This window comes from Ambystoma mexicanum, chromosome 1p (assembly GCF_040938575.1).
Source record: "Ambystoma mexicanum isolate Mex_15411 chromosome 1p, UKY_AmexF1_1, whole genome shotgun sequence".
Taxonomy (NCBI): domain Eukaryota; kingdom Metazoa; phylum Chordata; class Amphibia; order Caudata; family Ambystomatidae; genus Ambystoma; species Ambystoma mexicanum.
Genome location: NC_090921.1, coordinates 602,171,273 through 602,198,592, shown reverse-complemented (window position 1 = coordinate 602,198,592; position 27,320 = coordinate 602,171,273). Strand labels below are relative to the sequence as shown.

Below are 27,320 nucleotides of genomic sequence, written 5' to 3'. Positions count from 1 at the left end.
CAAAATAGTCTCACAAGACTGTTCTCCCTACTGCTTAATAAAGAGCAGGATCTCGCAGGTGTGGTGGCCATACTTGCCATGGAGCAAGTGGCCTATTCGATCAAATGCTTCTTTCTGTTTGAGCTATTTCGTAGATCGGGATTGGCATATCAAGTTATTTCCTGGGTGCAGTTACTTTATGCAGCCACAAAAGCAAAAATGTTGACTAAGAAAATCACGCCTGAAGCCGTCTCTGCTTCAAGATACACCAGACAGGGATGCCCCACTTTCCCCCTTTCTTTTTGCCGTGGTCATAGAGCCAACAGCATGTTACCGAAGGGAACTGCATCTACGCTTGGAGATACGTGTGTAGTCCTCTACGATCCTGGTGCCTCTTCATGCTGAGGATGTGCTGCTGCATGTTAAATACCCAGGGAGGAACTGGGCCTCCATACTAGAGGATATCAATGGGTATGGGGAATTATCTGGCTTGAGTATTAACAGCGATAAATGAGGGCTGCTTCCTTTCAACCTTGCAACTTCCAGGGTGGATGGGACCTGGGCTTCAAAAGGCAGTATAATATGTTTGATATCTCAGGATCAAGGTATCCACTAATAAAGAAATAATCTACCCGAGAATTAAATGAAGCCAAACTTGATATTTTTAAAACCAAGGTGAACTGTTCGATTTACACACCCCTCTCATCGTAAGCAAGTGTTTTCCTGGCCAAGATGATACTCGTTACAAGACATCTTCCTGAATACCACCATAAGGTCCTGTTCACTATCCACGGGGAAAAATATGTCATTTCTCAACTGGGCTGATAATCAACCTGGTATAGCTTATCTGTGCCCGATATTGAGCTATACCATTTAGTCGTGCAAACACACTATGCAATGTGGTGGTATGCAAGCTTTCACAAGTGTCCATACTCAGAAAAGGCAACACTTCACCCGCTGCCCTGACCTCTATACTTTGGAAACTAGTGAATGTTCAAAATCTGAATAGCAAACTATTCATCAGGGGTGTTGCTAGGTCTGGAAAAAACCAGGACTGTTGGGACTGGGGGCTGGCTAGCCTTTTGGTTGTAGCTCCTGAGATTCTGTCCGGGGCTAAAACCAAAAGACCAGGGTCTATAGCACCCTTACCCCCCCCAGCAATGCCTCTAGTTGACGTGCAGTATACTGGCGCAATACTCTGATACGTCACTTTCTCTTGTTATCATTGAAAGTAACACAACGGACATTCAACATCCAATTTCAAAGCCATTTTGAGCCACTGGGAACCACCAAACTGGGTGATTTATAAGTGAACTGCACTTTTTTAAAATTTTGGACAACTAAAACACTGGGCCTCATTACACGGTAGGTGGTAGCCATGGCGCTATTAGCTATTATTCCGTGAACACGGTCCGTGTTCCCGGAATAGGGACTTACCGGGTCATTCCGACCTTGGAGGACCCGGTAAATCCCCATTCCGGGAACCATTCCCCATTCCTATTTGAGCTCCCATAGGGCTCAATGGGAATGGAGAAGTAGCTAATAATGGTTCTGGAATTTGCGGTACCGTTATTAGCTCTGAAGTCCCTTAACGGGTGCCATCCTTAACATCAGGTCAGACCTGGCGTTAAGGAAGGGACCCGCTAAGGTACCTCGTAGTAGGGTGGTAAGGGATTACCGGCACTGGTGCCCTTACTGGTGCAAGTAATCCCTTACCGCCTACCGTGTAATGAGGCCCACTGATTTATACACATAAAAGTATACACTTAAAATATCTTCATCAGTTTGTTCCCTGCCCCAAAAATCTACATGCTCATACGCCTGCAATCCCTATACATGTGCTTGCTGTATGTCTCAGCAAGTCATTTTATTTATATCTTACATGGAGTTGCCCCAGGATAGAAACCTTAAGAAATGTTTATCCCCAGGATAGAAACCTTTTGCGAAAATGTGATACAAACAGTGAATGTAACTTACCAACAACCCAACAGATATGGTTGATGGGGTATTGAAACCCGGAGACGGCGCAGAAAAACTCTTTCTCTGTATTGCTTCAGTGGTGGCCAGGTGCTTTGTATCCAAAGCGTGGTTGGGGGGCCCGAGCCGCACAAACAATTCATGGCTAAAAGCACGGAGGCTCTTTGAGGTGCAAAAGAGGATGAGAATGGGAAGTGGTTCCCCTGGCCTCGAGCCTTAGAGAATTTGGGACCAGCTTAGAGCCTACTTGCACACATGCACGTTCTCTACTCAAGTAGATGTTACACCAAACTCTCCGGCCATGGAAGCCTAAGGATGTTAAAGATATAGGTGTAGGCCTATTGACTGTTACTGATGATGATGATTTGTATGGGATATTGATCTATCTGTAGGGACCACATTTTGTGCTGTCGCCTAAGTGATACTGAGATATGCTCATGATGAATACAAGGATGAGACCGGCTTGTTGTAACTTAAGAGCAAAGTATCATAGAGTTGAAAAACAATGCTCACGTTCAACGCTCCCGCAATCCAATGTAACATAAACCATCCGATGGTGCGCTCTTTTTTTTCACTTTGTGTAAACGTCCATTAATTAGAAATTGCTCCTTATTATCGCCTGAATTGATTGCTGAGTATTTTGGCTGCCATTACAAACTTTAATATCAACGCACTGTTAGCTAAGAGCATTTGGTGTGGCAATTCAGTAATCAAAATGGTGACAATGAGCCACTTTTGACTTCAGAATGAAAATTGAGCTCATAGACGGAGTAAAATCCACGCAAGTAGGAAATGCATGAGATTACCAGTAACATTTAGAGGTTCGATTCCAATTGTGTGAATGGCTGACACAAGTTTGAATGGCTGCAACTCTTGAATTGGGAGCTGAATTTGCAAACAGCCCTCAAGAGTCCTACTAAAATCCAGGGTCTGCACCGAGACCTGGTAGAACCTGGGGGGGCGTCCAACAGAAGACACAACCCAAAGATGTCTAGGTAGGAAGATCTGCCGGTCAGGCCCTTCATCCAAGAGTGATTTTCTTTTTTTTTTTTTTACACAAATTACTTTAATCAATTTTACAAATAATGCAACCATTTGCCAGGTCACCTGCCCCATGAAGAATCTTCCAAAATCTTCGTAACCATTGGGGACATCTCCTTTATTTCACCAGCAGCTAGTCATTGTTTATCAGATCCCTTGGGATCAAGTCTAACAGGACCAGCAAGATTTGTTGTAGACAGGACCTAGACTAATGTCTGACAGCGGGGCTCTGACATTATTTGCGAACACCAGCCTTCTTCAATGACCAATGGAGGTGTTGTGATTTATATACTATACCCCCATGCCAGAGCAAGGCCTCCGCACAGACTGCAGTTTGTGGCAGATGTGTTACAGCGGTTAGAGATTAATCTATCTAGGAAAATGTTTGAGAGTTAGTAAAGTTAAGAGGTCATTATTTCTAGCTCTCTCTCTCTGCTGAACTTCCAGATTGTGTCTATAAGAGCTTTATGATTTGAGGGTCCTCCATGCAGTACTCAAACATTCATATCATGTTTGCTGTTGTGCTTGTAACATGTAGAGGAGCAGGTGGATGCCTCTTCTCTGATCCCTGCCCCCTCACCACCAACCTATGGAATAGCAGATTGTTAGGCAGAATTATATGCAGTACCCTTTGGGAACACCGCACACAATTAAGACTACAAGCGACGGTACAAGTTCACCTTTGGTGCAAGCCTGCACTACACAGTTGAAGGGGTATTAGCCAAGGACAGAAATTACTATGATGCAGGCACACACTGACTCAAGGTTTTCAAGTAAATGAATATATATTTAGTTCACTGTTCAGTTGTATAACACTTCACTATTCTAAACAGTTTATCACACACTTAATACACCACACAGCTCCCAATAAGTTCCAGACAAGTTAAGTTCACAAAATGAAGTGTGAGCAAAATGGTACTCGAGCAATTAAAAAGGGAGGGAAAGACAAAGTTAACTGAAATTGAATTACACCAACAGGTAAGTACTGAGGGCACTTGAACAAGAGAGACTACAATGATAAAATCGGATAGAAAAGGCTTAGGGCCAAAGTCAATAGGTCAAAAGTCTTTTGCTCAAGATAATACAGTTCAGGGTAGTTCATGGTAAAGTTCGTGGCACGGTCTCCGGACGAGGTTGGTTGGTAGAAAAGATAGTTCAAAGAGAAGAGAAGGGCAAGCCCTCGGATTAGAGAAATATTTCAAACTATTTTACCGCGGCTGAACGAAACAAACAACCGGATTTGCACAGTACCATAAAACGGAGAGGGAGCTGTAGCTGAGACAGACGTTCCTGGTAGTTCCTGCAGGCACACGGTTCCTGAAGGGACTGTTGGACTGATCAGAAGTAGGAAGACTGGAGGGTCCTGCACTATCCAGGGAAGAAACCAGCAGCAGAGCAAAGCAACGAATAGATGGTGCGCTCCTTAAAACCCAAGCAGGGTCGGACCTTCCTGGCTATCCGGCCCACTGTAGCTCTGTACAGCGAATTCGACCAGAGGAGGGGTCCTGGCTTGCAGTTTGGGCGAACTGGATGGTCCCACCAGCTCAAGGGAAGAAGTTTCCTGGAGGATCTTCTCTGTCGTCAGATTCTAAAGATTCGGACCAGCAGCAGGGCTTCAGCGGGTGGTTCAGTCATGGTAGGGGTCCTCTTCCATCAGTTCTTCGTTGGTTCTTTCATTCCAGTGGCGACTCTACCTTTCCAGTCCTAGAGACCTACTTTTTATGCAGTTTTCCCCGATTCATACAGGCTGGCTGTCAGTCACACAGCAGGGTGGCTGTCCTGACAAGGACAGTCACCCAGCCAATCAAACAGGAGTGCGACTTGGGTTACCAAGGGAACCCATGGCATGGGTCCTAAAACCTCTCCCTCACATCCTGCCTACCCAGACTCTCAGGCGCCTAAAGGAGGGCTTCTGTGTGGAAGCCTGCGAAAAGGCGATGAACAAAGAGACCAAACCTGGTTTGGCGCGCAGAGTAAAACACCAGAAAGACATTTACAAAAAGAAATGGTGAATAAACCCAGCTGGAACCATAATAAAAATGGTTTATGTTTGAGGCTAATATAACAGCCTAAAACATTACCACATTTATATAAGATAATCGCGGTGGAAAAGTTGGGTATATACCACTGCCACCAGCCAAGTCTTAATGTAAAGGGAGTGAAACAATGCTCCAAGAGACACAGACAAAAAGGGATAAGAGTTAACCCTTTCCAATACTCCATGTAAGATGGGGTGTACTGGGTCTGTGGTTTAAAGTGACTAAAGTTAATGGCAACGTTACCCTTTTCTGGGGGACAGTAGTCAGCCCCAGAAAATGGAGTTGGTGGGAAGTCTCAAAGACAACCCTGTGTCACTGCACTGAAGGTGCTGTGTAACACACATCAAAATATAAGGTGCCATGCAGTAGGTGAGGCTCCAATGCCCAAGATCACACAAAAGTAGAAATACACATAGCAAAACATATGTAAGAGTGTGGAAAAAAGTTCACACTCTTACCAGGTGAAGAAAATAAATCCTAGAAATCCAGCAAAGCTGCTGAGGGACTCAGTAGGTAAGGGAATTATACCATTTATGAGAATTCTCCCTAACACAGACGAAGAACATAAATGGGGACCCATGCATGAAACCATGTAACATTCCTATACGGCGTCAAGTGTATGAAAGACGATATGCACTCAGAAAGCTATTCAGAATATACCCTCATGTTGAAGTAGAGGAAGGATGCTACCAGGAAGAATTTCCACTGCCAAGATGCCAGAATGCGACTCTGAGTAATATGCACGAACTCTAAGTAAAGTCGGATGACAACAGAATGATTTCATAAAGAAGATATTTGAACCTATGCCGAAACCATATGAAAATACTTAAGACGGACAATGTAACTGAAGAAACATGTGCCTAAAGACAAAGTAATCCTGAATATAAAAAGACGAAGTAACATGGTGACCAATAACTGTAAATACGCTGTAATGCAAGGTAGAAAAGGCATATAGAATCCAGCTAAAAACAGGTATATACATAAGGTTGAGGACGGGCATCGGAAGAAAATGGATTACTTCCCGTGTTAGGAATCAACCCTGTTATTGCAAAAGATGAGTTTAGTATTGCAAATTGTAGAACTGATGAAGAAGCTGTTTTGGTGTGCAGAATAAGGGAGTACCTTGGCCTAGGATCAGGTAGGCTATTTCAAGAGATGGTTGTAAGGCATAAAAGGGAGTCGAATGAACAGAGCATGTGTGTAAGACATATTTCTGCTAAGATTAGGAGAGACAAGGACATTTGCAGGTGCCAAGTGTTGAACAACCTCAAAGGTAAAAGCCTATGTGAAGTGGAGTGAGCAAGTCTCTAAAGGACAGAAAGGGTAATGGCACCATGTTTAATAAAATCAAATAGTCGTAAATAATAAGCTGAAATTGCCAAAATCGTGATCTCCTAACACGTGACACATTAGTCAAAACAAGGGTTTATTCATTAAAAGCCCAGATGGAGATAGTGGTGTGTGCTCATACTCCCTTGAATGTCCCAGAACAGTGAGCAGACTACAAGGTCAACTACAAACAGAAGACCTTGGCTAAGGATCAGGTCGATGACATACAATGGATTAATTGGGAAAACAAGGAATGGATTAACGCATCTCGAGCACATAGGTTTCGTTTTCACTCATGTGCTGCTAAACAAGCCGAAAGTCCAAGCTTGGATGAGGTTGCCAACCAATCATAAATCCTGCCACGCACATTTACATACAATGTTGCATTTACCAATCCGCTGCCATATTCTCTGCTCTGATCAGTATATTATATATGTAAAAGTAGCTCAGAGCGTGTCCTACAAACAAGGGACAGCCAATGAGATATTAACCCTTATATAATTCTATAAGTAGACATATTCCCCATATCCAATCCCTCTCGTCAATAGGTTTTGCAAATGCCATGTAGGATGACATCATAAATGATGTATGTAAAGGTATATAAGCTCTGTAAAAGCAAGATAAAGTGTGAATACGCATTCATTTATTTTGATAGCTGGCATATCTCCCTGCTTTCTTTCATTGAGATTAAAGCAGTATTTTACCATCTTCCCAGGGTCTTTCCGGTTATTTGGTCTAAGATATTTACTGATGATTCCATCCAGTACATAAAGTGCTAGTGCACATTTGGCTCAAAGTGCTTCAAAGTGCTTCTAAGTGCTAGAGTACATTTGGTAGTGTTGTGGATAGTTATGGCCTAACGGCCTAGATCTAGGCCCAGATCCAGATCCCAGATGATCGTCTGCTCCTACCATTAGCCAGACGATCGCAGAGTTTCCTGCAGAGAGAGGAGCATAAAAGAACATGTGTTCAAGATTTGGTTGCCAGGTCCCGCTTTGATGAAATTCCCGTCCGGTTCCTGCAGGCGTCCCAAGATCTGAAGGTGAACTGGTCGATTGTGGGAGAGTCGGTGCAGAGGGACTCTAACTGAATAGCGGATGTAAGTAGACCACCTAAAATGGTAAAAGATAAAGGGGAGAGGGAGTGTATTGTGGTGTGTTGTGAATGTATATAGAAAGAGTAACTGGATTAATGAAGATTATAAAGAATAGAAAGGACACATTGATTTCACAGGCCCACGAGGGACGGAAAGAATGCTAAGAATGGTAAAGCAAGACGTACATAGGGGAACACATTGGGGGTTCAATATGTTTCTTGAAAGTTTGCTGTATGTTTAAACTGATACATATAAAACAATAACAAAAATAAATGAATAAAAGTGATTTTTGGTAAATTTTTTAAAACAAAGGATTGACGTCAATCAAAAGGTTGAACTGAGATCGAATTAATATATAAATAAAGAAGGGAACCATAAGATACTAAAAAACAAAGAACGATATCAATACTTGATAGAAATTATAAATGAAGGAGCAAGAAGAACAGTGGTGCAAAGAGTTTTCAAAATATTCTGATTCACAGATTGCGAGCGGCGATTGATGGTGCTTGCTCAAAGAGATTAATACGATATATTTAATAAACCTAGAAAGATGAATAACAGAGCGGGTAAGTATTGGAAGTCTAAATTGACTTGTCACTATGGAAGACACACCTCTTTTACACCTATGCAGAAAAGTGCTGAGATATAAAGTCAAAATTAGAAAATATAATTCTGAGTGGGTCAAGGGCACGACTAATAAAACACGTATGTTGTGGCCTCCAGAGGGTTCATTATCAAAACCGATATTACATCATATGACGACATACTGACATGCCATTCATGAAGGAAAGAAGTTAGAGAAAAGGTTGGCAGTTTTAGAACTCTGGAAAACCTACCAGAGTGAGAAAGAAGATCCAGCTGTGAGGGAATGGATGCTTAATCAGCATAAAGGAGAAGATATAATGCCTTTGGCTCCTCTTTCCCCTCCAGAAAGCAAGATGTAAATACAGAAGAGATAGGATGTTATCCATTAAAGGAATTGAAGGCAACAGCAGGGTATGTTAATAAAACATATGAACCCCCTGCTTATAGCAGTGAAGACACCAATGAAGACAGTGGGAATCGAGAATGGAAATATATATTAACACGCGATTAAGATGAACATTGTGATGAGAGAATGGATGGATAGGAAAGACAGATAGAGATAGAGGAAAAGGAAGAGAGACAGAAGGGAACAAAGGATACAGCTGAGGGCATGACAATAGTACACAATGAATGGATGGGAGGACAAATATTGCTCATACTAGATGACAAAGGCATTGATGGAGATCCAGAAAGTGATGAAAGAGAAGAGCGAGAGAAGAAAGAGAAAGAGAAAGCGAAAGAATAAGAGAGTATGTAAAGAAGAAAGGGACAAAGAGTGTAAGCGAAGGGAGGAATGGAAACAATGTGAGATAAGAAAAGAGAAGACGAGATTAGAAGAAGAGAAATAAAGAGAGGCAGAAGCCCAAAGATTGAAAGTACATAGGTTGCAAAGAAGGTGAGAGGAAGAAGAGTTAAGGGAAATAAGGAGAAGAGAGGACAAAATGAGTCGAAGTAGGGGATTAAAAGATGACAAGATTGAATATTTATGTCATAGGAGCCGAATGCCCAGGAGAAGCACAAGAACGACTGGAAAAAGAAAGAGGATCACAACAGCCGCAAAGGGAGCTGCAAGGAATGCTGCGATCAGCATGGGCTGGTGGTGAGGATACAGAAGACATAGAGCAGAGGCTTGGGAACCTATATAGGCAAATGAAGGATAGAAGAAGGTGTGGAACGCAAGAGAATACTGAAAGCTCCCAATTAAAGGGAACTGAAGGTATATCAGGGGATGTCATAACAGACGATCATAGAACAATGTCTTTAACCAGTTTAGATCTTGATGATATAGAAGAAGATAACAGTCATACGAGTTGGGGAATAATAATGTCAGATGAAGAAAGGAAGGAAAACGAGAAAGCACAAAGAAAAGGCAAAAAAAAGGCACATATGGACTTTCAAGAGATAAAGTGGTAAAATGGACAGATTTAGAAGACCCCATAGAGAAAAACCATAACAAACACCATATACTGAACAACTGCAAGTACGATCACGCAGTACAGGAAATAAATCACTGCCTTATGTAAGCAGATTAAGGGCAATGCCAGGATGGAAACAAGCAGGTGAGGACAACGAGTGTGTGCAGGTATGATTATGAATCAGGATTCTCACAATTCCCACTACTAGAGAAATCGGGGGAGTCGACCACTTTATATTCAATGGCCAAAAATGGATAATGAGAATTTAAAGTGTGGGTGTGGAAAAGTAGATTTCTGAATTAGAGAAAAGGACATCAGGAGAGACTCTAGCTATAGGCGACATTAAAGGCCTATTATCAGCTACTCTAACGGAGAGAGCTGATGGCATTTGGAAAAGAGCAGGATACCCGAAAGTCACTGCACAAAACAAAGTGCATGATGGAGCACCATTTGATAATTGTAGAGCAGATGTATGGCAATCATTCAGAGTACAATATCCTGATACATCGGATATTGGGGCAGTAATGACTAGGAAAATGGGAGAGAATGAAGATCCCATTGCCTTTATACAGGAGATTCAGGAAAGATGGAATTTGGAGACACATGAATCTTGGGATAAAATGGTAGCATTATTTTATCACATTTTATGTCAAGGGCTGCCAGAGCCAGTGCAACGTCAGCTAAAGAAACAGGTGGGAATGAAAGCAAAATCATGGCCTGAGATACAATTGGCAATTGTACATTACTGTAGAATATTAAGGGAGAAAGAAAAAAAGAAAGCCGAGAGTAGGAAACCTGGAAGAGGCGAAGTTGGTGCGAGGAAAATGGTCAACAAAGTATGCCAGAGACAGAGCATATTGACAAGTAATGAGGGAATGACAGCACAAGTAGTGCAGTTACCGCAGCAGAATAATGTGGCATAGGCTAGGCAGCAGAATGGGTATAATGTAATGCCGAAAGGCAGAGGGAATGGGCCTTGAGGAGGAGGATGAGGTGGATTTCAAAACCCTCAAGGAAGGGCAGGATTTAATGGAGGGCAACCACTACAATGTTGGAGTTGCGGTAAATTACGACATTTAGCTAGAGTATGCAGAAGCAGGGAAGGCATGCAGCAATAGAATTGGCAATCTCCAAGAGGGGGGATAGGATATGCTGCACAGTATAATAAAGATTCACAAGAATATTATGCCCAAGATCACACGTAAACTCAGGCATATGCACCGCAATCACACCAATTACAAGTCCCAATGCAGATGCAATTGCTTAAAAGGGCAACAACGGCAAGCACCTATACAGATGCAACATGCACCGACACAACAAGTACAATATATCCCTATTCAACAGGCAGGTGCAACACAATGGCACATGGATACAGGAGCCACGCAAGTAGCCACACCCAAATCAGGGAGTGTGACTGTGGTATGAGGGAATACTTTCACAAGTACGGGGATGGATTCATATCCACACTAGGACAGCCCACATAAGGACCTGATGTGTTCAGCAGTGTCTGTAACACTGGACCCTCAAGAGGAACCAAGGGTCAAGGTGACGATAAGAAGCAAGATGTTTTCGTTTCTTATGGACACTGGAGCAACTCATTCCTGTGTCCATGAGGGAAAATATCCAATGTCAGGCAATACCATCAATGTGCAGGAGTTTCTGGGGTGATGAATTTAGTTCCATTTACAGATGAATTACCAATTTCTATAGGTGAACATGACATGTCTATGCTATTATTATACTCTAAACAAACATCGGGAAACATACTTGGGGCTGGCTTATTGACTACACTTCACATGACAATATATTTTACTGACAAAGGAATAGTGTGTTCAACTCTAAGCATACATTATGTAAATGTGAGGGAGCTCATATTAGCATTTACAAGGAAAGAAAGCTTTACGAGGAGTACCTCTAAATGAGGACGTGTTTTTGTATGGAATGACTGTCTTATTATCATGGTTGCCTAAATTGATTGGCAAGTTACTCAGAATACCTGATAAGTTTTGGTTCAGGCGAGAGATTCCTATGGATGATGAGGAAGAGCAAAATATCCCTTTAGAACTCAAAGCAGTAATAGTCAGAGAAGAAAGAGTAATGCTTCATGGGACAGATGATGAAGGAAGGGGATGGAGAACGTTGATAGCCCTTAATGAAGGATAAAGGTGACAGATTTAACAGATGAGCAGCTATTTAGGAATGCCTATTAAAATGATGAGTTAGTATTATATGTATATATTATATATAATATATTATATATAGTGTATAAATATCACTTATTGGATCAAAGAATAGAATGTAGAAATACCACAGAGAATGTCATTGGCAAAAAAAGCCGCATTTTTTCAGGAATATTTGGGAAAAGTACCAAGTATCTTATGGACTACAAGTCCGTATGACGTGGGCCTATTGAAAGGAGTAGGAGCAGTTAAAATTAAACTCAAACCAGGAGCAATTCTGCCACATGCAAAACAGTGTCCAATGTCCAGAGAAGTGGATGAAGGTATATTCAAAACCATATCCGCTTTAATGAAGCAAGGCATTTTGGTACTATCTGATTCTCTGTGCAACACAGCAGTGTACTCTGTCAAAAAATCGACAGGGGGGTCGTGGAGATTTATCCAGGACCTTCGCCCTCTGAACAATACAGTCAAAACAGAGTTTACCTTAGTTCCAAATCTTGCAACAATATTGTGTAATATACTGTCGAAAGCAAAGTATGTCACTATTGTAGATTAAAAAATTACTTTTTCTCAATTCCCCTTCATGAAGACTCATACGATTTGACTTCCTTTTCATATAGAATGATAAGCCTGAAACATACTTGATTGCCCCAAGGGTACTGTGATTCCCCATCAATCTTTAACAGTGTCCTTCAGATGGACATGGGTAATGTGCAAATTGAAAGCACCATAATTCAACATGTTGATTTAGTGTGCAGTGAGACAGATGAAAGGTGCACAGAAGACTGTCAATCCTATGACTATACTGGCAGAGAATGGCTACAAAGTAGATACAGAGAAATTGCAATGTTATCAAGAAGAAGTACTGTATACAGTCTGTCAGTAGGGCTACTTTAGTTTAAGCTCCTCTGATGGTTTATTTCTTATATCCCTGAGCATCTCCGTTTCTCAGTTATCTCTGCTTTGGTCATGTCCTCACAGGATTACAGTATCTCTTTCTACTTAGGCCAGCCTGCCTTTGTTCATCATCGCCTGCAAGTTCTTCAGAACTCTGTGGGCCGACTGGTGACTTCTACTCCCACTGCTGTCACATTTCACCTGTTCTTCGTGAACTTTGTTCTCTGCCAGTGACTGAATGCATTCATTTCAAGGTGCTCTGCCTGGTTCACCGGGCGTTTTATGGCCAGGGAGCTGAATACCGTGTGGCCAAATTCCAGCCTTATATCCCAAGCTGAGCCATGCAGTCAGCTAATGCCTGTTTACTAACTGTTCCTCTAGCCAAATATAGCCGCATAAGCGGCTACTCTTTCTCAGTGGCAGCAGCAGTTCTCTAGAACTCCCTTCCACTGTCCCTCAGAGCAACGACTGCTTACCTATCATTTTGCAAAGCTTTGAAAATGTTTTTTAAACTATTCTTTACTCTCTGTCCTGTTAGAGGTGCAAAGATGCCTTTGGGCGAACGCTGTGCTTAATACAATACAATACAATACAATATGACAATTGATTTCACATGAAGGAAGAAAAGCGACACCTGAAAGGGCAGAGGCTATTATGAGGACTGAACAGCCAAGAATAGTGACAAAATGCAGCAATATTCAGGCCTATGCAATTATTGCAGGACCTGGGTCTTTGATTATAGTGCATATATTTGTCCACTTTTGAAAGGACTCAAAGAGGCACAGATGGCTATAAATAAATTAATATAGACAGAAGAAATGACTGAAGGATTTTATGAATTAAAAAAATGCGATCAGCACAGCTCCTGTTTTAGGGATTTCAAACTACAGTTGTGAATTTTACTTATTCTCTCATTTAAATGGAGAAGTCATGACAGCACTGCTTATACAGAAAACAACACTAAGACATGGACATAAACCATTGGTTTATTATAGTGGGATCTTACATCCATTCATGGAAGGATATTATCCTTGTGAGCAATCTTTACAAGCAGCTACATTTGCGATTGAAAATGCCTCAAGTATAACCATGGAGTGTTCAGTAACAGTGTTCATAGAGCATGCATTATTTGCAATTTTGGAGCATCCTAAACGTACATTTACCACACAAAGAGCATCAGGGTATGAGGTAATTATCTCAAACCATGCAATCAAATGTGTTAGGTGTATCACAGTGAATCTAGCAATGTGTATAGCTGAACCAGTGGGAGAAGATGATGATGTGCATGACTGTATAACATATACTAAATGTTTTGATATTCCCTGAGTTAGAGAAAATGCTCTAGGAAGGGGGCAAGTGGCTTTTATTGATGGGTCATCGGGAATTGATCAAAAGACAGTGGTGAGACATACAGGATTGGCAGTGATAAGACTAAACTGAGAGGGTAAATTTGAGGTAATGATTAGTAGGAGATTGTCCATAATTACTCAGCACAGGCGGCAGAATTAGCCACGCTTATTGAGGTACTGCAAAGCTTTGAGGATGAGGAAGTGATGGTGTGCTCTGACTCCACCTACGTGATATCAACTGTACATGCAGGCTTGTCACGTTGGAAAGGGAGGGGATTCCTGCTCGCAGACGGCAATCCAGTGCAACATGCAGGATTATTAGAAAAACGTATTTTTAAGTTTCCTAGAGACCATAGCAATCATAGCAATCGTAAAATGCGTAGCCCATTCAAAGAGAATAGATTTTATCTCACGCGGAAATGAAGCTGCAGACTCAGAGGCCAAAAATGCAGCCTATTACCAAACCGCATTTGATAGTGAAGTAAAAAATATAAGGCAGGCATGCTGGTTAAAGAAGAATATAATATGACGTTCATTGTACAGTTAATTGAAATACATGGGCGAGCATCGCAGGAAGAAAAAGAGTTATGGAAAAAACGGGATGTTCTCTATCCCCAAATGAGGCAATTTGGAGATGGAAAGCACTGGGAAGCCAGTTGTGCCTCTAGCATTATTGAGGGTAGCGTTGGAGCAGCTTCACTACCCAGCGCACGTGACTCGAGAGAGTCTAGCTACTACTATTGCAGAAGAATGGTTTGTACTGAATCTATTTAAACATGCAGCACAGTTCATTATAAACTGAATTGTGTGCCAGGAATTTACTGCAGGACACACTTTGTGAACAGTGAGAGGAGTAATCGCCAGACCGAATTGACCATTTCAGCATCTACATAAAGATTATTTAGATATGTTGCAGACTTGCAATGACTATAGATACATGCCAGCTGTAGTATGTCCCTTTTCTAGATGTATTGAGTGGGTTCATGCACGTACCGTGATGCAGCGTGCGCTGCCAAGTTCCTTGTGCTCTAAGTATTTCCAAGATGGGGTCTGTACAAAGTTTTGCAATCTGATATTGGACCACACTTTGTAAATGAGCTATTTGAAAATATAGTTTTGTTATTATCAAATGCCTTATCATTAGGTATAAGACACATGTTTACATCAACCTATCATCCGCAAGCAAATGGTTTTTGTGAAAAATGAAAGGGGAAAGGATAGCAAAATTGAAAGTCACTTTAAAGAAGGGATGGTTCCATTGCCTACCCCTTGCACTATATGTGCTACGGAACCAGCCTGGCTCTGACCACCATCTGATGCCTCATGAGCTGGTGACTGGACGCCATATGAGAACTCCTCTCACTCCCCCAACAAGGGCAAATACAGACACCCATAGTGTAGCGAGGGCTTGAGGCGATGAAATGCATGATTATTTAGAAACAATGACTGCAAGTGTTTCTTTTATGTCTCAACAGCTCCAGAATTGATGGGAATGGTCAAGGGGTCGCAAAAAGAACAATCGGCCCATTGATTTGGAAGAAACACTGAAGCCAATAAGCCTGTATTCAGGGAACCAGTTGCTGGTGCGCAAATTCATACACACCTGCAGTACCCCCAGCTTTGATGGCCTACATGAAGTGGAGGAAGTAAGCCCTACTGCTGTGAAACTACAAGGAAGGAGAGTGTAAATACATTTAAATCATGTCAAACCCTACAAAGGAGAAACCTTGACCTCTCCTGCAACTACCCCTACTGAAGCAAGTGAAGAATGTCAGCATGTGCAAACAAGATCCATATGCAAATACCAAGGGAAGGCATGTGAAGAAGAAGCAAAACATTTAGATTAGGGTTTTCTTACTGACTGATGGACTTGCAGTTATCCTGGAACACCTTCCTTAGATTAAGATAAAAGAGACAATGGGACAGAAACATTAAAAGATAGAAGAAAAGAAGAAATATTATTTTTTATATAGAAAAGGTTTACGGGCGCCCCTCTGTGAGAACAAACATGGCTTAATGACCTGTTCCATGGGAAGGTGCCCATACAAGAGTCCGCAGCCACATTTTAGCTCACTGTACCTTTCATAAAGGAGGAATATCCATTTGCATATCAATCTTTGTCCTGCCCACTTGAGTACTCCAGCACCGAAATGCTAGGCAATCCTCCTTGAACAAGAGTACCAACAGCAACTCCAGACACGTGTTTCGGCCTAGTCAGGCATCATCAGTGAGGTGGAGCTGTGCCTCTCTGAGCACAGTGAGCAAGAGGGCTGGGTCTGGAGAACTCTAGGTAACTTTGGGTGACCAACCCAAAGTTCCATAATTGTGAAGAGTACAGTGAGGTAAAATGTGGCTGTAGGGGGCACCTTTCCATAGAACAGGTCATTAGGCTGCGTTTGTTCGATACTTTATTTTTTATGTTACCTATTGCATACACTTTCTTACTTGCTATTTTCTCCTCTTTGGTGCAGTCTTATACAGCTTTTATAACAAAACACACAGACATTGTGAGACATTGTGAGATATCTCAAAAATCAGAAAATCAGAAAATCAGAAAATGTTTTAAGAATTATATTGGTGATTATTTTGCAGTTGTGTTATAAATATATGAGTTATCCATAACCAATAAACTTGGTATACTAAAATTAATTGGAGAAATGGAAATCTGTCAAGAAGAAATGCATCTCCACAAAAGAAATGTACTCTATGAGGGATAATCTTTGGAGCTTTTTGGGGTATTTTGATTTTAACTGCTATCATTATTACGTTGGCATTCACACATATTATAGGCAGTGATTAACAAGACAATAAGACATCTACCATTGTCCCCATTAAAAGTCCAAAACCCCCACTGATCTCTGATATTAAAAGACATTTTTCTCAAATAAAGAGAGATGCTGTAGAAGACAATGAAAATATAAATACATATTTAGACACATCACCTCATCTAGCTAACAACCTATGGTACCCGCAGTTGAAAGAGGTGGGAGAAAGAACATCAGAAGAAAGTTGTTATGTCTGTTCCTTAATACCTTATGTCACGAATGCGGCAAGAACATTTATTGCATGGGAAATGCCTTCACATGATGCAATGTGATTCAGTCACCTGGTAGCATGCATCACCAGAGGACAATTTGAAGGAAAGTGGGCAACTCTAAGATGGTGATCAAGACAGGCGTTGCCATCCAAAGAAACATATGTGAAAACAAAGAGAATGGAGACTGGAATAGGGTCGACAAGCAAAGAACGTCTGTAGTCACCCCAATATGAAGAACAAATATAGATTGTCGAAATGAAAAGAATGAACTGCTCAGACATGACTGAATAATTAGGAGAGCCAGGATGCTGGGAAAGAACACAGCTGTTGGTGTATGGGCGTGTAGCAACCAGTACTGGATGGGAAGATGGACTAATATCATGCCCTGCACATTTATTGAAGAAGGAAGCAATCAGCATGGTGCAAAAGGTGAATGATGAATGCCTGGACTCATGGACCAAGCATGCAAAACTACTAACCTGGGTGAGAAGAAAGCAGGACCAGTGCATATATTGCAAGTGAAGAATGTGACAACCTGCTTCAAGAATGATGCATGGTCTATGTTGGCAAGAATAAAGATTGTGGAGAAATAATTGAAGTGCCAGGAATGAATGGAGGAACTGCAGTGCTAGTGGATCATATTGAGCTTTTGTATCCTTAAATAAAATTGCTTAAAGACTGGGTAGGAGTGTGCTCCATTGTAATGGTACATGTCCTAGCATTAGTGATTCCCCAGAGTGACCTCCATATTGAGGGGTTTCCAAAAATTAATGAATACCAACGATGAAAGAGATCATTTCATCTTCATTGACTGAAAAGAGAGAACCATTTCTCAACAAAATCAATAAAGTTTATGAGGACAATCCCGATGAATACACCTTATTGAGCAAGTCCGCCATGATAATGACATCCATATTCATATCAGGACTCCAAGCAGCAGTGAATGCCAAGTGGTTGCAGATCACTGGGTGGGAATTGCTGCAGATGATGAATGCAACAATAAAAGCATCAGGCTGATGACTAACAGCAATGGAAGAAGGCATTTGTGCCAAGGTCACGCCATCTTGCTGTTTGTTTTTAGCCCATCTCACGATGGAAAAAAAGGGACCGTGACAGAAGCAATAACGATGCTAACAACCCTGCATACAAATATGGAAGAGGAAGCTGATGAGATGGCAGGAGACGATTGGTTCTCATCTCTGGTTTCATGGATTCCATCTTGGTTGGCAAATGCTTTCAAATTACTTGGAGCCATATTAGTGTTAGTGATGCTAGAATTCTGTCTCATAAGGATCGTTTTGAGACATACCAGAAGACAGCCAAGAAAGCTATTTGAATGAAGATAACGATTGACATCAACAGTAGCACTGAAAAAAATGCAGATGGAAGAAAGTACTCAAGAAAACATCAAGAAGAGCCATATTAGTGTTAGTGATGCTAGAATTCTGTCTCATAAGGATCGTTTTGAGACATACCAGAAGACAGCCAAGAAAGCTATTTGAATGAAGATAACGATTGACATCAACAGTAGCACTGAAAAAAATGCAGATGGAAGAAAGTACTCAAGAAAACATCAAGAAGAGTTCTCTTGCACCTACAGGATCAACGTTTTACTATCCCCAAAATTGGAAGAGGTATTTGCGACGATGGATATTCTGTTAACTAGCTGGGGATTGTCAATTTATGACTAGGAGTGCGAATGAACATGTAGAAAATGCAGGTCACCAGAGTGGGGTGATGAAGATATGCGTCCTGAAGAAAAAAAAATATTATGAGATGATAGAAGAAGGTGAAGCAGGAATTGCGGAAGAAGAGGAGAAGATGGGTGTATGAGGTGGATGCCTCTTCTGTGATCCCTTCCCCCTCTCCACCATCCTATTGGAATAGCAGACAAGAGCTACAATTGGGAACCCATGCATGAATCCATGTAACATTTCTATACCATGTTGAGTGTATGAAAGGCACTCAGGCAGCCATTCAGAATTTAATCTCACGTTGAGACAGAGGAAAGCTGCCACCAGGAATGATTTCCACTGCCAGGAAGCCAGAATGCGGCTATGGGTAATATGGACAGACTCTAAGTAAAGTCTGAATGGCTGCCTGAGTGCCTTTCATACACTCAACATGGTATAGAAATGTTACATGGATTCATGCATGGGTTCCCAATTGTAGCTCTTGTCTGCTATTCCAATAGGATGGTGGTGAGGGGGCAGGGATCACAGAAGAGGCATCCAATATGACAATAGAATGACGTCATAAAGAAGATGTATGCACCTATGCGGAAACAGTATGAAAATACTTAAGACTGGCAATATAACTGAAGCACTGAGAAAAACATGTACCTAAAGAAGGAGTAACCATGAATATAAAAAGATGGAGTAACGTGCCAACCATTAACTGTAAATACACTGTAATGCAAGGTAGAAAAGGCATATAGAAGCTTGCTAAATAGAGGTATATGCATAACATTTAGGACAGCCAATGGAAGGAAATTGACGATGGCTCGTGTTAAGAATCAACCCTATTACCTTCAAAACGCGCCTAGTATTGCAAATTGAAGAACTAATGAAGAAGCTGTTTTTGTGTACAGAATAAGATGAGTAGCTTAGCCTGGGATCAAGGAGGATATGTAGAGAGATTAGTGTAAGGCACATAGGTAGTTGAATGAATAGGCCATGTGCATAAAACATATTTCTGCTAAGATTAGGAGAGATGAGGACATTTGCAGGTGCCAAGTGTTGAACAACCACAAAGGCAAAAGCCTATGTGAAGTGGAGTGAGGAAGTCTCTAAAGGCCAGAAAGGCTAATGGCACAATGTTTAATAAAATTAAATAGTCTTAAATAAGATGCTGAAATTGAAAAAGTCGTGGTCCCCTAACATGTGACTCAGAAGTCAAAACAAGGGCTATTCATTAAAAGCCCAGATGGAGATAGTGGTCTGCTCATACTCCCTTGAATGTGCCAGAACAGTGAGCAGACTATGAGGTCAACTACAAATAGAAGACCTTGGCTAAGGATCAGGTCGATGACATACAATGGATTAATTGGGAAAACAAGGAATTAATTAACGCATCTCAAGCACCTAGGTTTCGTTTTCACTCACATGCTGCTAAACAAGCCGAAAGTCCAAGGTTGGATGGTGTTGCCAGACAATCATAAAGCATGCCATGCACTTTTACATAAAATGTTTACAATGTTGCATTTACCAATCCGCTGCCATATTATGTGCTATAATCAATATATTAGGTATGTAGAAGTAGCTCAGGGTGTGTCCTACGGACAAGGGGCCGCCAATGAGATATTAACCCTTATATAATTCTATAAGCAGACATTGTCCCCTAATCCAATCCCTCCCATCAATAGGTTTTGCAAAAGCCATGTAGGATGATGTCATAAGTGACTTATGTAAAGGTATATAAGCTCTGTACATCAAGATAAAGTGTGACTATGCATGCATCTATTTTTATAGCTGTCATATCTCCCTGCTTTCTTTCATTGAGATTAAAGCCTTATCTTCCTTGGGTCTGCCTGGTTATTTGGTCTGAGATATTTACTGATAATTCCATCTAGCGCATAGACGATGCTTCAAAGTGCTAAAGCACAAACATATTCAGACATCTGGATGCCTATGAGAAAACACAAGTTCCCCATTTCAGAGGAAGACCTATCTGGTTATCAGGGGATAGACTTAATATTGAAAAATGAAGATAAAGTTTCATAAATGTACATTTTTGTTTTAAAGTCAAATTACTATAGATATTTTACACAAGCATGTCTTTAAAGCATGTAAAGGCAAGGATAAACTGAAAAAATAATAACATGTCAAATGTTATAGATAAATCAAAAGAACATGATTCAGTACATACAGAACATCTGGTACTGATTTAATGAAAATTGAAAACAATATGTCATCCTCCTTAGAACAGGGAGAATGGTCCTCCTAACATGACTTTGTGTGGCCTGATTGAGCTGGTCAGATTTTATGTTGAAACAAATATTTGATGCATGTGCTGGGTATTTAAACAAGATATTTGAGAGGTTGGATTGGCACAGATTTAAGATCTGTGGACACCAATGGTAGGGTCCGGCTTCAATCATCTCGCAGTTTTAAAGCCTTGATTGAAGCCTTGCCTTGGCATTGCAGCCTACAGGTTTTAAGTCTGTACCAATTCCACCTTTCAAATATATGATAAAAACAAAAACCTACAAGTGAGATATCCTAAAATGGACTACCAACAGACAGGCAATAAGAAATTTGGGACTTGGAAAATAGAATTCTGTAGCACCGGTCCTTCTTTGCAAAACTGCAGCTGCTACATTAAGCCCTCACCACAAATCCAAACCTGTGAAAGCACTAGCCCTGAATAAATTAGATGTGTCCAAAGTCTTAGATGTGGGTCTCCCCAAGCATTCATTCAAGCATTACAATTGATACAAAACACAGCAGTAAAAGTGATTTTTGTCGTCAATAATTGAAAAGGTCCCGAATTCAGAAACAAATCACTCTACAAATCTGAGGCACAAGTCACAAATGCTTTTGGCAAAATGGGCTTGACTACCTTTGCAAACTTTACTGAGTACAAACTCCCAAAACTCTGTTATCAGTAAGAAAAAGCCACCACCATGAAGAAAAATAATTCAAATTGCAGATCACTATTACCACGAGGATATATACTGCGGGACAAAATGCCCTCTGATCTACGTCAAGATCAAAACTCCACGGAGAACAAACTCTTTACAGAAATCTGGGAAGCAAAAACGTTTTGGAAACGCCTTAAGACTCAAAAGTCTCCTGTGATACTAATAATACTTTAAGGCACTCAGGAAGCTATATCTCACTACTGTCATGAACTTGCGTAGACCCTCTCATGCGCTCCCCTATTGTCTCATCCCCTGTCATCTCATACCCTATATTTGTTCTGCACCTTGATATTTGGCTATTTATCGTTATGTACGCACACTAGAAGGGAAATTGTTTTGCGAGCCACCCTTCTATAAATAACAATGAAAAAAAATACAATTAATCCCTGTGCACCCTTAATACTGACACACCTCCGCAACATGGCCTTTTCTGGGTAACCCAATGAGTGCACGAAGCATGGGATGAATGAATTCAAAGTGCACACATGAATTATGAAATACATAAAATGGAATTAGTAATACAATCAAGGTATGTAAATTCTAGATAAAATATAATGAAGTCCAATAAATTGTTCCAGCAGCTACCATGCCATTCCTGCAGCAGTATTGGGCCATTATTCTGATCCATCTCTAGGACAAGCCTTCTCTGGGGCTGTAATTCTGCATTGGGTCTTACCTATGTTTATCCTGGCGGTTTGTCTCCCATCGCTGTGGACATTGTTGTATGTAGCAGAAGCCATTGCCTCGAGATCCAGTCTCTGCGGTGTGGGGGATCGCGTGATTGTATTATTGTTTATTTATTGTTTCTAAAGATTCACAGAAAGAAAATCCTGGTTAATGATCATCTTTTGGGAGAACAACGGAAAACACCTGTGTTTCTCACATTTGGATACTATCCCCCCCAAAAAGCCGTAGGAATTTGGGGCCATACATTGTGGAATGAAATCAATATTTTTGGTGGATAGTGACAGCATTAACATTTGCACATTTTCAAAATCACCTTCATATTTGATAACTTCACACTTACAAACATAATTACCATCTTCCCCTGGTCATGTGGCTCATGTATTCCATCTTTTATATGTACCACATTTTAAATGCAATTTAGATATTTAATGCAAGGTATTATTTTACTTCCTCATCAATGCTTATGGGATTAAGATGTGTCTGCTTTTTATTGGTCAGTTTATCTGTAATAATAATAATATTTTTTCATTTCGTTTTTATCTGTTGTATTTATATAGCGCAGACTTGACATGGTGGCAACAAAGTGTGTTACTTAACACAGTAGATGGCGGGTTAGATCCAGAGCTACTCAGTTTCAGAGGCATGCTCCAGGGCTTAAAGAGAACAAGAGGTTACAATGGCTGGGAGTGTTTCATATATTCGGAAGGTGGATATAAGTCAGTGGTGTCGCTAGGGGGTACCTGGGGGGGCCGGGGCCCCCCTGTGAAACCCTGTGCCCCCCCTTGTGCCGCCCCACCTAAGACGAGCAGTGACCATGTTCTCCCCCTACCTTTGTCTGTGTCCCCCTACTTTTGTCTTTAGCCCCCTCTGTGCCCCTCCTAAATTTGATTCCTGGCGACGCCACTGATATAAGCATACATTAACTTGAAGCAGTAGTTGGGGTGATGCTTATGTGGCGGCCCGGGTGCAGGATAGTAATAATACTAATAACCATTGCCGTATTAATGATAATTGTGGGGTGAAATATAGCCCATGGATGCGAGAAATAAAGAGGCCAGGAACTATTGGAAGAATAAAGGTAAAGAATGGAAATCACACATTTACAGGCAGTATAACAACTTATACTCATTCTGATGTTATTACAAACAATAATTGTCATGTTCTAAAAAATGTATTATAAAATGTCATGTGTCTCTTGTTGTTTTGTTGTCAATTTCCACGTCCCTACTGGGGAAAATAGTACTGTATGAAATACGTAATCTCTCCTTTATTCTTGGCAGATTAAATAACTCCTTGCCTCTACAGGCCGGAGGTGGAGCTGCCGGAAAGGGAGGAGTCCAGGACCAAAACCTAAAAATCCGAAAACAGTGGAGTGCAGCCCAGAATGCCACTCTCTCAGGACCAGGAAAAGAGCAGACGTGCTCCCAAGTAGATCCCTGCAACAAACCCAGGGCACAAGGAAACAGACACCCCACTCTCTCCTTGCTCTTCAGTCGGTCCTAATAAATCAAAGAGCCAGGAGGCAGAACTGTGGGGTGTAATATAGCCCCTGGATGCAAGAAATAAAGATGCCAGAGTCAGTTATGAGGACTCACCAAAATACAAGGCCTGCACAGAAATGAGGTCCGACATAAGGTCTTGTGAAACTGAATCATAACGGAAAGAAAGTAGGCCCCCGATTTCAAGATGCAAAATATGCAAACTGCCTTTTATGAAGGAATCGAAAGACAAGTGGAAATAATGTTTTGATAAATCCATGGAAAGCTGCACTGATATCTCAAGAAACAGCAGTGCACAGAATCCTCGATGGGATGCCAGCATTGTGTGTTCAAGCAGCTGCAGTCAAACCGAGTTCATTTCATTTGTAATATAAATAAAATGTCTTTTCATTTTTCCCTCCAAAGTGACAATCTGCAAAGCAAAATGTTCAACAAAACCACAAAAGGTGTGAATATGATGTTCTCATGTAAGAGCGGTTTACAAGGGACAACTTAGTAGTGACACTATGCTGAAACTGTGTGGCTTTTAAGAGCTTATTTAAAAGTAAAACGTGAGTTTAAAAGGCAACTTGCGGCTGGGTGCATGAAAGTTCAGTTTCTTCAGAAATGAAACTGACCTCCAGCATTCTTTCCACTGCTGCCATGAAGATCTGGCCTGGGTGTCACCATCAATCAAAGCCAGTACTTCAGTTAATAGAAAGAAATACAATGATTTAGCTTGAAAATACGGTGGGGAACTGATAGGCCCAGTCAGTTCTGGCAGCACTTGTGACCTCCAGGTCACCTCCAGGTCAAGATCCATAAAAAGTGCATTAGCTTGACCATTAGACCGTGAAGGGTTAAGTTAATCTAAACACAGATCCCTCTGCTGATGTCATGTGCTCAAGGGGGAGAAGAGAAACTTACCAGAGATGCAAAAAGTTGATAAAGCATGCCAACTATTATTAGTATGACACCCGTAAAACAGCACATTTTTCACTGATATGGTTCCTGAGTACTGGAGGAAGAACTGTATTTCTGCACAGGAAGGGCATGCATAGTCCAGATTAGTCTCAGCAGATTTGCTTTAAAAAGTAGTGCTCGAAAATGTATTCATACATGTAAGGTTTTGGAAATTAAGGGTGCTTGCTATGTGGAGATATTTTAAGTGCACAAACATGACCGAGCCCACCTGTCAAAGTGAGATGATGAATCTCTCTCTTCCCCCAGCCAGTCCAAAGCACTCCCCCATCCTCTTGTCCTATCATCACACAGGTGGGAGGGGGTAGTGACACTCCACCAATCCCTTTCACAGGAATCATGACAAGTTAGTGATTTCTTTTGCCCTATAACCAAGCTAGCTTGCCTCAGAGCTGGACTTCTCCCACTAATTCTAAGAGGTGACCTGCTGCTGAAATCTGGTGATAAACATCCCAGTAGACAGAGGCCTAATCTTGCAGTGGAGGCAGGAGCCAGGAGACATATAGAATGATTGGGACCCTTGACTGACACCATGCTGTCGCAGAGGTGTGTTCTGATGCTCCCTCGTGCCCAATTCAGACCTCTTCTGTAAGTAGAAATATCCCAATCCATTCCCTATATGTTTTCAGCATTGTGTTAATTAATTCCCCATTGAAATATCCCCTGTTTGCCTGTATAGATCCTTAGTATAGAAGTAAATCAATTAATTCCCCCATTAGTTTACGGGATCTGTATTCTTGGCATTCAAAACCAACAATCTTTTATCATTGTGTTGTAATCTAGTATAGTCCTAAATATTTGCCAGAAGAATAAGCCCCAAAAGCCCTGTTCCATGTGTGTTGCGCAGGGTGGGTAAAAACGAAATTCCCTATTGATCCCCTTCATGTTAAATTAGAAATGAGAAGCCCAGTAGTGCCTGTGCATAGGCAAGATGCACAACGAGATTGTCCCTGTGTTCCCAGAGGCAAGGTGCCAAAAGAAACTGTCCCTGTGTTCCCATTGTGCTCTGCAAAACGACGGGTGTGACCGTATAATAAACCGTGACATAATATTATTATTAGTAGTAGTGGTAGTATAAGAAGTAGCAGCAGCATTTCTTATTCTTGCTGAATACAGAATGCCATAGTTCAGGGGTCAGAGGGATGCTCAAGCACATTCTTTAACAGAGTTGTGGAAAGCCATTATACATGCAAATGGCCAACAAGGAGGATGCATAATTCAGGAGACAAAAGTAGTACAATTAGGAAATGGGGACAGTTCGCGAGAGACTTAAAATAGTGCAGACTTTATCTTAACATGTACCCCAGAATACTGAATGGTAGTACTAGCTTGACTCTCTTGAGTATTGCTAATGTAGGCAATCCTGCTATGCAGAGGTTCCAGAAATCAGGTAGGACACTCGTGTATTTGTTATGCATAGAAACTATTATTGTGGCTTCACACCAAAGGAAAAGGAAAGTTGTGACTGCAGGGGACTATTGCATTTTCTCAGCCTCTCTTTGCTCCCCTTAGAACCGAAGGAGGCAAGGGGGACAGGCCGTGTGCACTCCTCCAGGAATAGTGCAGTGTTTGGCAGCAGACACTGCTCTCTTTTAGAGTTGGAGCCTGGAGCCTATCACTGTAATCTCCAGAGAACAGTATTTGTCTTGTTTCTTTTATGGGTTTCTTTCAGATTCAACCACTGTTGGGCAGCCACATGAAGAGAATGACCAGCATACAATACCAGAGCGCAGCATTCAAACACTGGAGCCATGGAGAGGTTCAGTCAATTGCTAGGCGCGGGATTCTCCCAAAGCGCTTGCGCGAGAATCGCGCATCCCCATTGGCGGATGCACTTTATAACGGAGCTCCACAGTTCCATTAACTGTGTCCTCCCCATGACACAACAGTATTGTGCTGAGCAGTCAGCATGTGAAAGGCCTACTTTCGAGCGCAGTGCTGCTGCCTCACAGCAGGGGAGCCATAGGCTAGTTTCTGGGACAGAGGAGCACCAAGAGAGGATTGGTGTGCAAGCAGAGCAATAGGTAGTTGCTAGTTTTGACTCAAAGGTGGTACTTCAGCACTGGTTAGTGAGGTAAAACCATTGGCAAGGCAGTGTGGGAAGGCGCACCTGCACAGGCGGAGGGCCACACAGCCTGCAGTTCTCTATTGGCTTTGCAACGGGCCACTTAATGCCCATGACCATCCTAAAACATATAAGGCTCCCCACCCATTCCTCGCCCACCCCCACCCAAACTACACCCACAGCGGATTTCTTTAAATGCATGCTTTGCTAGTTTTGAGAGACACGTGATTTAACTTTAAAACGCTGGGATGTATGGCTTTAAAAGGAAATGTAGCAGCTAATCATTTTCCCTACTTGAATATGATTGTTTGCGTTTCATTTGCTTGTTCGGTGACTCTCTTTGTTCAAAGATGTTGTATTTGCAGTTTTCTGCATGTGCACCTAATGAATGAATGAGTACATTGTTTATTTCGGTTGTTTTGCAATCTATAAAAACACATGAAAAGAAACATGAAATGCATGAAACACCAACTATTAAGGTGCCCAATCATAAAAGAAACAACAACCAATACATCAATATCACACAATATCATGAATAAG

The 27,320-nt window shown here is 41.5% G+C and overlaps 1 protein-coding gene across 4 annotated transcripts in view; it reads right to left on the bottom strand.

Moving 5' to 3' along the window:
- Nucleotides 1–27,320, bottom strand: part of LOC138576579 (CD209 antigen-like protein C) — a 315,008-nt gene that overhangs the window by 201,791 nt on the left and 85,897 nt on the right. For all 4 annotated transcript variants that reach the window (XM_069649568.1, XM_069649567.1, XM_069649566.1 and 1 more), the window contains one exon: nucleotides 22,246–22,375. In XM_069649568.1, coding sequence (XP_069505669.1) covers nucleotides 22,246–22,309 — 64 coding nt within the window. In that variant the 5' untranslated portion in view covers nucleotides 22,310–22,375. The remainder of the gene's footprint in view (nucleotides 1–22,245; nucleotides 22,376–27,320) is intronic.